Source organism: Mustelus asterias, chromosome 19 (assembly GCF_964213995.1).
Source record: "Mustelus asterias chromosome 19, sMusAst1.hap1.1, whole genome shotgun sequence".
Taxonomy (NCBI): domain Eukaryota; kingdom Metazoa; phylum Chordata; class Chondrichthyes; order Carcharhiniformes; family Triakidae; genus Mustelus; species Mustelus asterias.
The window spans coordinates 42,266,027-42,280,958 of NC_135819.1; the positions used below are offsets into that span (position 1 = coordinate 42,266,027).

The 14,932-nt window shown below is 40.6% G+C and overlaps 1 protein-coding gene across 2 annotated transcripts in view; it reads right to left on the reverse strand.

Moving 5' to 3' along the window:
* LOC144507907 (copine-8) overlaps positions 1 to 14,932 on the reverse strand; it is a 377,739-nt gene that overhangs the window by 300,740 nt on the left and 62,067 nt on the right. For both annotated transcript variants that reach the window (XM_078235393.1, XM_078235392.1), the window contains exon 2: positions 14,191 to 14,231. In XM_078235393.1, the coding sequence (XP_078091519.1) occupies positions 14,191 to 14,231 (41 nt within the window). The remainder of the gene's footprint in view (positions 1 to 14,190; positions 14,232 to 14,932) is intronic.

Genomic DNA, 14,932 nt, shown 5'->3' on the forward strand with positions numbered 1-14,932 from the left:
TCAAGCTGAGCCTGTGCTACTACCAGCTTTGCCAATAAAAACTCCATGTTACATCCGTGGAGAGTTCCTTGAAGCAACATCAAGAGTAAGGTCCTTGAGGAGAGCAGAGCCTGACAGCACAAAATCGTTAAGGGAAAAGCACGGAGAGTTTAGAAGGGAATCACTTCAAAGATAAGATAAGATAAGACTAAAGAGAGCAAGTGAAAACAAAAGGGGAATGTGCTTCCCAAAAGGATTCTATGATTCTAGAACTGGACTGAAGAGATGGGTCCTGGAGACCAAGGATAAAGATCAGTACAAACAGGTACGAGGCCATCAAGAAAAGAGTGCATGTTGAAATAAACCAAGAAAATGGCAATATTGGATTAATGTAAGAAAAATAAACAGATGTTTATGCCAGATGCCAGGGCGGCACGGTAGCACAGTGGTTAGCACTGCTGCTTCACAGCTCCAGGGACCTGGGTTCGATTCCCAGCTTGGGTCACTGTCTGTGTGGAGTTTGCACATTCTCCTCGTGTCTGCGTGGGTTTCCTCCGGGTGCTCCGGTTTCCTCCCACAGTCCAAAGATGTGCAGGTTGGGTTGATTGGCCATGCTAAAATTGCCCCTTAGTGTCCTTAGATGCATAGGTTAGAGGGATTAGCAGGTAAATATGTAGAGATAAGGGGGTAGGACCTGGGTGGGATTGTGGTCGGTGTAGACTCGTTGGGCCAAATGGCCTCTTTCTGCACTGTAGGGTTTCTATGTCTATCTATGTGGTAGGAAAGTCTGCAAAGCTACCTAGGGTATTACAATAATGAAATAATGGTCAGGGAAGCAGGAGAAAGATTTTACCAAGGAGGCTTGATGAAATATCCAAGTTTGAAACTACATTGTTTCAAACCATAGGTTTATCTACCTGAAGAGAAAAGTTTATATTCCGATAAAAATATCTCAAACTTATAAACACATCAGAAAGATGCATTTGTAGGCATAACGGAGCAACACCTGGGTTTTGCTTCCTGGAAGATATTTACACAGCACAGAACCAGGTGTAGCAAATCCAAGAAATATATGAGAACTGCTGATCAAGTACCTTAAAGAAAAGGTTAAGGCCTTAGAGCAGAGAGTATAATCATTCATTGGGGCAAATAAATATGAAGGGATTATTGAAAGAGAAGACAATAAATTCAGTTAGCACAGATCAGTTGACAAACTAGGTTGGGGGTTTAGTGGGGTAAGCTTTGCTGGAATGGGGCCTGGGTGGGATATTCTGTTGGGGGGTCAGTGCACTCAATGGGCCGAATGGCCTCCTTCTGCACTGTAGGGGTTCGCTGATTCTAGGACTGGACTAAAGGGATGGCTCACTGGAGATCCAGGATAAGGACCAGTACAAGCAGGTACAAGGCCATCAAGAACAGGAGGTGAGCTGAAATAAATCAAGAAAATGGCAATGTTGGATGGATTAATGTAAGAAAATTAAACAGAAGTGATATGAAAGTCTCCAAAGCTACCCAGGGTATTACAATAATGAACAGGTGTCTGTAATGCAGTAAAGAAAAGGGAGCTAAAAACCAGTGGAGGCTGCTGAAATGAAAATAAAGAAGAAAAGAGTTCGGGAGGCCTTAGTCATTGGAGATACATTGGTCAAAAATGTGGATAGCAATGCATGTGATCATCACACTACTGATAGGTTGATGAGTTGCTTACCTTAAGCAGGAGCAGTGCACACTGATGAAAGTACAAGAGGCTTTTAAATAGCACAGGTAAAATAACAAATGGTGGGTGTGGGGCTAAACAACATCGGGAGAAATAATGTCATGGCCTTAAAAAAAAACATATGTGAGGATTTCCTCAAAAATAGGTCTTTCAAACTATATTTCTCTGCAAAAAGAAATGTTACAGGTCTTGACAAACTTGTAACTTACAAAAGCAAAACAGAGTTACATAAAGGGAGCATAAAAAGAAACTTGTAAGAGATTTCAAAATCGACACAAAAATTTACAATTATATTAGGGGGTAGGGTCTGGGTGGGATTGTGGTCGGTGCAGACTTGATGGGCCGAATGGCCTCCTTCTGCACTGTAGGGTTTCTATGATTTCTATGATTAGGAAAAAAAAAAGAGGTTGGTCAATATGGGCCTCTTAAAATTGATAACAGTGGTATGTTACTGAAAATAAGGGATTGGCAGAATATGTTGAATGATTACTCTACATCAATATATAGAGTGGAAGGCTGGGTAAAAAGGTCAGACATCCCAAGGTAGCTCATATTGAATAATGGTCAATACTGCTTGTAAATGTTTTTTCAGAAGGAACTCTTCAAAATGCAGCTAATGAAAATACAACAAAACTTACTCCAACTTATAAATCAAAGAAAGGGTTTAATAAAGAAACATCACCACTCCAAACTTGGGGCCTCAACCTGGGCCACTCCAAACTCCCCACAATTCTACATGATTCCTTATTTATAGTGAATCAGCTGGTCAGTTGACTATGACATCACTCTGTAATTGGTTCCATGGTTTACTGGGTCAGCTGACCCTTGCATCTTGTTCCCATTGGTCACATTACATCCAATACAAAATTGCCACCTGTTACATTCTAACAGTAAACACAGCGGAAAGATGCATCTGTCCTGTAAGCATAATAACAGTATCAAAGAAAATAGGGGGACAAAAGATTGACAAACCTCCAGGGCCAGATGGTTTCTCTCCCAAGGTTTTAACTATGTTACAGATGCCCTACTTTTATTCTTTCAAACTTCTCTTGATTCTGGAACAGGTTCTTTAGATTGGAAACTTGCACCTATCACCCCACTATTTCAGGAAAGAGAAGAGAGGGAGCCCAGGGAATTGCACATCAGTAGCCGATAACTGGTAAATAACTAAGTATATCATTAAGAACAGAATGACTGAACCATAAAATTGTTACTTGATCAAGGAGAGGCAGTCTGGATTTGTAAGGGGAGATCATGCCTGATGAATCTGAACGAACCTTTTGAAGGTGTGATTAAAGTAGTGAAGAGCAGAATGTCAATGGATGTTATTTAGATGCACTTCAGGACATATTTGATAGCATCCTTTACAACAAACCATTAGCTAAAGTTGAAGATCATGGAATTAAAGGCAAATTATTGACCTGGTTAGGAAATTGACTGAGTGGCAGGAAGCAGAGAATAGGGATAATGGACAGTTACTCCGATCAGCAAGATGTGACTGACTGTGTCCCACAAGGATCTGTGTTGAGGAACAGCTTAGATGATGGAATAGAAAGCCACCCACCCAAACTTTCCAATGACACAAAGGTAATCATAGAAATCATAGAAACCCTACAGTGCAGAAGGAGGCCATTCGGCCCATCGAGTCTGCACCGACCACAATCCCACCCAGGTCCTACCCCCACATATTTACCTGCTAATCCCTCTAACCTACACATCCCAGGACTCTAAGGGGCAATTTTTAACCTGGCCAATCAACCTAACCTGCACATCTTTGGACTGTGGGAGGAAACCGGAGCACCCGGAGGAAACCCACGCAGACACGAGGAGAATGTGCAAACTCCACACAGACAGTGACCCGAGCCGGGAATCGAACCCGGGACCGTGGAGCTGTGAAGCAGCAGTGCTAACCACTGTGCTACCGTGCCGCCCTAGGCGGCAGTGTAGATAGAAGCAAAACATCACAAAGAAATGTTGATAGATTAAGAGAATGGGCAAATCTGTGGAAATGGATTTCAATGTAGATACATATGAGACCATCCAAATTAGACCTAAAAATAGAACAGGGTACTTTCTAACCAGTGAAAAGCTACAAACAGTGGAGCTGCAAAGAGACTTTGGAGTCTATGATAATTAAAATATCATGAGCAGACACAAAACAAAAATTAAAAGACCAATTGGATGGGAGTATTTATTTCTAGAGGATGAGGAAATGAGAAGTCATGCTTTCGCTATATAAAGCCCGAGTTAGATCACACCTGGAACACTGTAAGCTGTACCAGGCACCATACCTTAGGAAGGTTGTATTGGTCTTCGAGGGAGCACAGAATTAGCTTTCCAGAATGAGAGATTGATGGATTTTTGAACCAAAGGCATTAAGGGATATGGGACAAGGGTCGGGCATGTGAGGTTAAGTCTTAGATCAGCCATGATTCCACCGAATGGTGGAACAGGCTCAAGGGACTAAATGGCCTCGTACTTTCCCTGCAACACAAAGGATGAAGTGCTGGGTATGGCTTTAGATTGAGCCTGTACCACAACCGACTTCATAATACTCCCTTAAATTCATTTTTCTTTAAAAAAAAATAATTTCCCCTGGACCAACCCATCACTTCATAAAAGGGGAGCATAAATGTAAGTGCAGCGACATAAATAGCATCATTGCCCGTTTCCTCCTACAAGGAGAATTTTAAAGCTTCTCCCAATAAAATCTCAACTGGACTACACCAATGAACATCTAGCTCACAACGGCCTAAAATATTTAATCAAACAAGCATCAGATAGGAGTGTCCTCTGGAGGACAGTTTGAGGGAATTTACCAGAAACAGTCACATAATAAGGCTCTATGCAGATCATGACCAACAGTTTCTTGGTAAGCACCAGAGATTTTTTTTCTTCTGCTCAACCGTGGGAAATAGTAATGGGTTTACTGAATATCATGGAAACTAAAAAACTCAATGGTTCTTCCTGGCCACTCTGAATGGTGGTCCCCTTAGCGACAATATTAATATTCCCTTTCATAAAATGCAGCTGTGGTCTATCAGTTCACTACAGTAATTCATCTGGGAGATTGAGGTATTTTTTGAATTAAGGTACAAAGGAGACATAAGGAGATAACTAATTAAGTCACAATTTTCCCTGCCTGCCTACATTACTTTCTCTTTTAATGCAGATACATTAAAATTGGTACAAATGAATAATTATCCAGGGCTTCCATCCATTATATTTTTTTCAAACGCACTCTTCTTTCTTCTCATTCAATTCTGCTTACAACAATGCAACATTTAGTTACAATATTTTTCATCTAAACTAATATACTATTATCCAATGCATGAGAAAACAAAATATAGCCCAAAAATTACAGTGCCAACTTGACAACTATGCAACACTTTCCATTCCTTCAACACCTGCCAGGTGGATCGCCCAGTTGCCTAGGCTCCAAGCTCTGTAGTTCTCCCCCTGAAGATCTCTGCCTTTACAACCGCACTCTCTTCTTTAAGACCACTCTTAAAATCTACTCCTGTATCCAAGCTTTAGGTCGCCTTATAGAATCCCCAGTGCAGAAAAAAACCATTCGACCCATCAGGTTTGCCCAGACTCGCCGAAAGCGCATCTTACCCAGGCCCACCCCTTTGCCTTATCCCCATAACCCTGCACATTTACCATGGCTAATCCCCCTCACCTACACATCCTTGGACACAAAGGGGCAATTTAACATGATCAATCCACCTTAACCTGCGCATCTTTGGACTGTAGGTGGAAACCGGAGCACTCGGAGGAAACCCACGCAGACACAAGGAGAATGTTTAAACTCCACACAGTCACCCAAGGATGGAATCGAACCCGGGTCCCTGGCGCTGTGAGGCAGCAGTACTAACCATTGTGCCAGGGTGCCAACTGGTGTCAATTTTTGTCCAATAACGTGGGGCATTTTCACATGTTAAAGGTGCTACATAAGTGCAATTTGCTGTTGTTTCATGTGATATTATTGCCGTGTATATCAAAATCCTCCCAAATATCTTGTATCTATTTCTATATTTGTAAAGAGAAAATCTTCATTGAAAAGACATTTGCATTATAACTTTATGTATTGTTAGAAATGGTTCACAGAATGACAAGCATATAAACTAGCTGCCCAGCTATTGCCAGAAGGTTCATTTGTTAATTCAGGCGAAATAAAACTGCATATAAGCCCTCGAATTCACAGTTCCAACAACCAGAGCCAGGGACCAGCCAGAATATGCCAATTGGACCCAAAATAAAGGACATAAGTGAAGGTTAATTTGGAGGAAAGAGGGCTAGGAAGGTTAGCAGAGGTTTGAAATTGCTGTGTATGATCGGTCCTTTGTTGCATAGGCTGGAGGATAGTACACAGCTCAATAAGGAAATCTAACTAAGAGCTTTGTAAGGACAGTAAATAAGGAGAACATTAAAGAAGATAGAGACTTATTATAGAGTGAGCACCTCAAAGGGAGAAGCAAGTATCAAAGAATTCAGACTGGAACCTAATGAAAGAGAACACATCACTACAAAGGCTGGTAGAGCAAAGGACTGCCAGAGGGAGTGCCCAGTAAGGGGTAGGAGTCACCATATTTTCATCAGCCCAGGGTTACATCATTGAATCTAACAGTGCAGAAGGAGGCCATTCAGCCCATTGAGTCTGCACCGATCACAATCCCACCCAGGCCCTATCCCCATACATTTGCCCCAGCTAGTTCCCCTGACACGAAGGGACAATCCACCTAGCCTGCACATCTTTGAACTGTGGAAGAAAACTAGAGCATCCAGAGGAAACACACACAGACACGGGGAGAACGCGTAAACTCTGCACAGATAGTGTCCCAAGCCAGAAATGGAAGCTGGGTCCCTGGCACTGTGAGGCAGCAGTGCTAACCACTGTGCCACCATGACAAACCTAAATGAGTTCATGGATTATGAGAGTCTTATTTGCAGGACAATGAACATTTTAAAGAGAAATACAGCAAATAGGTGACAAAAAAATGACCAGGTGAATGTGCATGTCAAAACAGAGCACAAAGGAACCCTGTCAATTTCCCCAGTGATCTAGTGGAGGAGGGCCTTGCAGACCAGAGGTTTCCAGCCAAACTCAGCTGGGCAACAATCTGCAAAATCACAACTATAGATGGGAAAAACCATTCAGGCAAAGCTTAGTTTATTGGTCCAGAATGAACTTAAATTGTCCCAAGTTCAGCATCCAACAGGCTCTTAAATAATTCCAGAGTTTTCATCTCCACCAACTCGATCTGGAAGGCCATTCCATGCATTGATCACTTTTTCTTTTCAGAACTTACTGATATCAGTCTTAAATCTGCCATATATAAAGTAAAAGTTTATTTATTAGTTACAAGTAGGCTTACTTGTAGGCTTGTAACACTGCAACAAAGTTTCTAAACTTGATCTTCCTGCTCACAATATAGCAGGAAGTAATTTTAAAAACTTTTTTCCATTCTCTTTACTTTAAACCTAAGCTTACCAATCAGATGTATGTTATCAATGCTGAGAAGCCCAGCTCTCTCTCTCTGCATTTCCTCATAATCTCATGTTCAACAATAGATGTCAACCTTGTGGTCTCCAATGTCGAAACGTATCCGTTCTCTTGGTGGCCAGAGATGGGCAGTACTCAAGGGATAATCTGATGAGAGCACTATATGGTTTGATCATCAGTTCCTCTACCTCGTTTATTACTGAAATAAGCAAAACATTGCAGATGGTGGAATCTGAAACTAGAACTGAGGAGGCTAGAGAAACTCAGCAGGTCTGGCAGCATCTGTCACGAGAGACACAGAGTTAATGTTTCAAGTCTTTGGGCTTTTCATCCAAACTGAAAGGAGGGAGAATGTAGAATCTGCAACAAAAAGTAGCAACTTTAAGAACAAACAACAAATGGCCTGGTGTGAGAGCAGGAGGGGCATGTTCTCCATCGAGGTAATACATGCATGGAATATTTAAAAAGATGAAAAAGGGGGTTTCAGATGGAGGAGAAAGGTCAACATTTAATGTTGCCGAACTCAACGTTGAGTCCCAAGGGCTGCAACATGCCTGACTGGGAGAAGATATGCTGCTCCTCCAGCTTGCGCCGGACTTCACTGGAGCATTGCAGCAGGCCAAGGATAGACGTGGGCATGACAGCTTAAGGACATACATGGGCATGACAGCTTAAGGACATACATGGGCATGACAGCTTAAGGACATACATGGGCATGACAGCTTAAGGACATACATGGGCATGACAGCTTAAGGACATACATGGGCATGACAGCTTAAGGACAGACATGTGAGCATGACAACAAGGTGTTGAGTTAAAATGGCTAGCAACAAGTACATTGGGATCATGCTTGCAGACTGAGCAAAGGCATTCCACAAAGTAGTCATCCAGACTGCAGTTGGTCTCCCCTTTTTAATTGCATTAGGAGCAACAAATACAATAGACCAAATTGAAGGATGTGCAAATCTTTTATTCTTAAAGTCTCTACTTTTTGTTGTAGTTTGTACATTCTCTCTACAGACTCAAAGCGTTAACTCTGTTTCTCTCCTGATAGATGCTGGCAGACCTGCTGATTTTTTCCAGCGTCCTCTGTTCTTGTGTTATTTATTACTGACCTGGTTACACAATTCAGAATATTAATGGATTCCTTGATTGCTGCTCTGTTGAACATGGGGTTTCAGATAGTGGAGGTAAAAACTCAGGAATCATTTGAGAACCTGTTGGATGTTGAACTCGGGAAAATTCAGCCTCTTTCTCAACAGATAAACTAAACTTTGCCCGAATAACTTTTCTCATTATCTCGTTATTTTGGAAATGAAATGTATATTACCCGCTTTTATTTTTGACATGCAATCACTTACCATTTGTCCAGGTGAAATGTAATCTGTCACTGGTACACCCAATTAAATATTACATCCGGCTCATTCAGTGATTTCTGAGCTGCTTCCAATGATTTATACCCCTTCTACTTTAGTATCATCTGCAAATTTGACCAATTTAACATAATCACTTTCGTCCATTTGTCAACCCTTACTTGAGTTGCCAGCTTCTGTCGGCCATTCACCTGTGTCTTTCTCGTCCCTCCTTTTATCACACCGAGCACATATAGATGGATATTTCCCTATCTCCAATTGCCAGAATGCTGTTCTACCATTAACATTGCAATTAAGGGATCATTACTATCTAGCTGCCTCTTGAGAGGAAACATCTCCACTCACAAAGCCGCTAGTCCCGTTTTCGCATATGAGTATTTAATAACAAACAAGACAGAATTTGCATTTATATTAAATCATTTTCACCAAGTGTGATGTTACTGTCAAAACTCAAGCAGCAATAATATAATCATGTAATGGAACCAATTCATTAATGACAGCATTATTTATTAGTATGGGTGACATTTTGAGGACTGCAGTGAAAGTAACCAAGGCAATGAAACTTTAAGCTGGCCAGTCTTTTCTGACAAATGAAATATTAATAAAATAAATCTAATTGGGACTTGCTTGGGGAAAAGGGACAATAAGTATGTTTTTGACACAGCAACTGATAACATGGATCATTTTACTATCTCTCTGCTTGTTCCCTTATTTACCACAGTTACAAAAGCATGAGTACTTCATGTCCCCACATTGATAGGTTTGCTGGAATTCTACCACCCGCTCTCCATGGGATTCGGAGCGGGCGAAGGGTGGACAAAGGGAAGGTTTGTTGACCTTGGATGGGGATTTTATGTTTTCGGGACAAGTGAGGCCATAAAATTGCAGCCGGTATCTCAAAACTGTGACATCAACTATTTCTCATTTAGCTTTTAAAATCTGTTACTCATAACTGATGTATATTGGAGAATATCACAAGGGAGCATGGAGGATTTAAAACAATGGAGCTTTATTTACAGGTGTCTGTTCACTTACATGGCTGCTTCTTCTCTGCCTGTTTCCCACGCTATGGACTTATGTCATTACTTCCAGTGAATACATTAATACAGCAAAACTCAGTAAGCCAATAATAATTAATCCATATACATAACACTTCCTCCCCCTTAAATTGAACCTCTGAAACAAGTTTGACACGAACAATAATCAGTAAGTAAGTCACTATTAATAAGCCAGACTGTCTAGAGGTTGACCGCAAATCTCTGGCATCTTCTTCATAACACTGGGGGTAACCTCTGGGATTCTTATCTTTCCACTATCATCGCTGGTTGGTTTGACCGGCGTTGCCATAGGAACTGGAGGCTGTCTCTGTGTCTGATCAGTAGATGAGGTATTGCTTTCCTCAACATTGTCTGTTGGGTGTCAGGGTTGTAGGAAGGTTCAGGTCAGGACTTTGTATGGTTAAATCTGGATTCCCAGCAGGTTCTGATTCTGATGCATCGGTTCTTCCCATCAATAGTTTGTCCACATGTCTCCTCCAGATAATGTTATCTCTGGTCTGGACAGTATAAGAGAGAGGTCCAGTCTGTGCAAGGATTGTGTCAGGAACCCATTTCTCTCCTGTGAAGTAATTCCAAGCCAAAACTCCTTGTCCTTGGTGGAAACTTTATGCTTTGCTTTCCTGCTATTCCATCTCTCCTTGTTGCTTTTGTACAATCTCTTCAGTTTTCAAAGCTTTCAACAGATCAAATGTCAATTGCAGTTGCCTTTTTATCATTAGTACTGCAAGAGAGGTCTTGGTCGTGGAAATGCAGTATTCCAATACACTAGTAGAACTTAGTAAAAACATTTGATCAGTGAACCTTGTTCCCTGGTTGCTTTCAAGGTATGCTTCATGGTTTGGATGAAACATTCTGCTGGCCCATTAGTAGCAGCATGATCCAGTGTGGACATAATGGGGCAAATTTTACTGTCCCACCCGCCACGGGAATCAGAGCGGGCGAGGGGTGTACTATACAAAAGTCTGTTGCCCTCAGGTGGGATCCTCTGGTTTCAGGACGAATGAGGCTAGAGAATCCCACCCACTATATTGAATACCATTCTCCTGTAATAAACCTTTGAATTCTTGTGAGACAAATTGAGGTCCATTGCTGCTTCCCAGTTGTTCGGGGAATCCATAATGACTAAATACTTCTATCTTCTCAATAGTCTTCTTTGATGAATTAGATTTCACCGCAGTGACTTCTGGCCATTTAATGTGATCACTGACCAATACTAAGTACATATGCCCTTCAAAAGGTCCAGCAAAATGCATTCATTGCCAGTCCTCTTCAGACTATTCCCATGGATGCAGTGGTGATGAGGGTGACAAGTTTCTTACCTTCGCACAGGAAGAACATATTCCAACGTTCTCTTCAATTTTCGCATGCTATGTGTGTCTTCAGCACTATCTTTGACAACTTGAAGGCAATGTGTTCAAGTTTCTCCTTGTAAACAGCCTCTGGCACCAGCGACACTGCTGCCCCAGTACAAGCTACCATCCTTACTGACTGTTCATCTAGCACTGGATTGGCCCAGTATCGGTGTGCAGCATCAGCAATGATTAACAAATGCAGTGATAATTCCTCCTCAGACTGAGGGTCGCTACATTTTTCTCGATCCTTTTGTACATCATGAATATTTCTCCTTTAAATGCTGTCCTGGTTTGTTCTTGTTTCTTATTTTTACTTAGAGCTTTTTTTTCCAGCAGGCATGCGCTACGTGTCTGTTTTTTCCACAGCTTCGACATACTATGTCTTTACATCAGCATTCAGTTGGAGAATGTCTGGCTTTGCACACTAGTGATATGTACGAATTTCAAGGTTCTTGGATGTCAATTCAGTCGCCATTTTGTAGATTATAGCACACAAACTCATTGGCTGAGCTACTTTTGCAGCCAGTTCCATGGAAACAGCTATTTTCATGGCCTTTTTCAGAGTAAGATTATTCTCCATTAGAAAACCTTTCTGTATTGCTTCACTATGCAGATCACAGATAAATCTGTCCCAAATAGTGTCATTCAGCACATCTCCAAACTCACAATATTGTGCAAGTCTTTTAAGCAAATTGCATAATTGGCTCCCCTTCTTGGCTTCTTTTGTGGAATCTAAAGCTTCTGCAATCACCAAGGGTTTTGGCAAAAACTGTGCTTGCAAAATATCTACATCTGTTCATACATTTTAGTGCCTGGCTTCTCAGATTGTACTAAACTACGGAGGAGATCAAACAGTTTTCCCCAGATCATACTCAGTAAAGGGGGCACTTTAATATCTTGAGCTATTTTGTTTGCCTACGCAAAATAATCAAAACGCTGGGTGTAAAGCTCCATAGCTCCACATTCTCGCCAGGACACCAAAAACTCCCGCCATTTTTCTACTAATGGAGGTTTCCCATATGCACATTTCGCAACATGTTTCCAGCAGCTACCTTGATTTTTCTTTCACACAAGGCAACAATCTGAGCTTCACCCTCATTCAACACACCCAACTCTATACTCTGCAGCAATTAGCCAGTCAGGTCCAGAGCACACGTGAAAAACTTCTAAATTTTCTGTTCCTGACGTTTTCCTTAGTAAATTTGTCTTCCCAGTTGGCTAACAAGTGCCGTTTGTCAACCTCGTCGACAGTTTTTATGTTGTTTATTAGAGAATGACGCTAGGGAGCATGGAGGTCTTAAACCAACGGAGCTTAATTTACAGATATGTGTTCTCTTACATAGCTGCTTCTTCTCTGCCTGTTTCCTGCACTGGGGCTTATGATGTTACTTTGAATAGATGAATACATTAATACAGCGAAGCTCAGTAAGCCAATAAGAATTAATACAAATACCTCACACTTTTCAAATAATCCATCGATTTGTTTTGAAAATATTAATGCTTTAAGACATTTCCAAATAGCCCCTTTGGATATGAGTAATATCCAGAATAAAGAGTATTATTTTCCAAAGTCACTTAGCTATGAAAATGAAAATCTAATTTCAAATTAACATTTGCTGAAAATTTGCTGCAATACACATGACTGCAACACATGCCAACCTGCTACCCAGTAATTGATAAGCTTTTAGTTGATTCACTTTCAATCAAATCAGGAAACGTATCATAGAAAATAATTTGTACTATTCGATCTTTTCAAAAATTTATTTGCATACGAGCTAAAGACAGGATGAAGAAGCAGAACAGAATACATCAACAAAAAGGTAAAAGTTCGTAAAAGAATAAAAATTATAATGAAGGTTAATGTACATACAACTTAGTTTCTAAAAGCACAGAACAAAGTTGCCAAAATTACATAGAGCACATAACAGGCCATTCTGCCTAACCTTCCTGTGTTGGTGTTTGTGCTGCATATAAGTTTCCTCCCGTTCCATTTCCTGTATCTCAGCCTTTTAGTGCATCTTTCCATTCTGTTCATTCTTGGGCCTTTGTCAAATTTTCTCTTGAAAACATCTAAGCTATTTGCATCAACATATCCTGTGGTGGCGACTTCTACATTTCAACCAATCTCCAAGTAAAGAACTGTCTCTTTACTTCGCTACTCAGTTTATTAGCAGTTATTTTGTACCTATGGTTCCTAGTTTTGCTTTCTCCTGTGAATGGAAATATCCTTTCCAAACCGACACTATCATGCCCAATCATTATCTCAAAAACCTCCATGAGATCTCCTGTCTATCTTCTCTTTCCGAAAGAGCTTTCCCCAGCCTGGTAGCTGTAATCTCTCAATCTGCTACCATTCCAGCACTATATTTCCTCCAATGCTTCCACAAGCATTTTCCAGTATAGAAATCAGAACTATCCACACTCGTCTAAGTCCACCCTTACCGATTCAAGTTGAACATTATTTCCCTTCATAACTTATAGTCCTAGAAATAAATTCCCATGCTTTGTTACCATTTATAAATGCTTTGCTGACTTGCAAGGCAGCTTTTAATGATGTGTTCACTTGTATCCCTTGATCCATTTTCCCTTCTACATTTTCATCTTTTTAGGTGTAGGCGATGTTTCTGTTTTTTCTATTAAAATGCGTCACCCCACATTTATCCATCTTAAAAAGCCCTTTTGCCATTCCCCCTCAGTGTTAGCTATACCTTCCAGTTAATTACTGTTTCCAAATCCAAACCATTTATAGAAATGGTGAATAACGATGCTCCCATGCTAGTCCCGTGGAACATCACTTTCTACCTTCTTCCTATCTGAAGGACTACCCCTTACCTCTATCCTCTGTTCTTCATTAAAGCATTTTTGTCATCCCTTCAGCCATATTTTCTATCATTTGTTATGGGCCTATCATGCAACATGTTATCAAATTACAAGAATAAAGATAGAATAAGCAATCCAATTTTTTCCTTCCGTTTAGATAAATACTTAAGAGTGTCACTAAGTTAAAATGCAAACCTTCTCAAAAATAATTATCACGTTAAAAGAGTAAAATATGGAATAATTTAGTTTGTGGTTTGCAATAACAGGAAGTGGTTTACAGAGTATCATTGCTATTGTGTCTTAGTATCAAATAACAGCCCAGACAAGCCAAGATTTTATATAAGTCATGCAAACAATTGGAACACGGAAATCTCTGGTTACTTACTTGGGTCTGACTTAGAAAATGTATCTCTGTCCAAAAGATTCCTGCGGGGAAACAAAATTTATTAAACATGAGTTCATGTTTAATATTTAAATTGTAAGAAAAAATATATGATGGTCTAGCAGCTTTCCTGCTATGGCTTGAAACACATATAATTGGAATCCCATTTCAACTTATAGCCTCTATATATTTAAACTCAATATTCCCCGCGGACAAAGTTTGCCAAGTGTCAGACAAACCGAGAGATGGAATTCCACTTAAAGGTATACCATCTAAGCTTGTGAAAGACGTGCTGGTTAGGTGCATCGGCCATGCTAAATTCTCCCTCAATGTTTCCGAACTGGCGCCGGAGTGTGGCAACTAAGGGATTTTCACAATAACTTCATTGCAGTGTCAATGCAAGCCTACTTGTGACACCAATGAATAAACTTTGAACTTTATTCGCAGAGGACCTCCTACCTTGCTTCATAAAACACATTACTATTCTCTTACAGGAGCCCGAATGAGCATTTTGAGCTTGACAAAACCGAGTTAGGCACACAGTTCATTACGGTGAAGATTTCAAACATCGAGGTAAAGTCAAAATTGGGGAGTTATTTACAAAGGCAAAAGTCAGGCAGAACAGTTTTGTCTGAAAGGCAATACACCTGTGTGGTGAGATGTCATGAAGGCCACTGAACAAAACTATATAATCTGGCACAAAAAGTTCACTAACACAGTGCTGGCGATAGATGGAATCTGATGA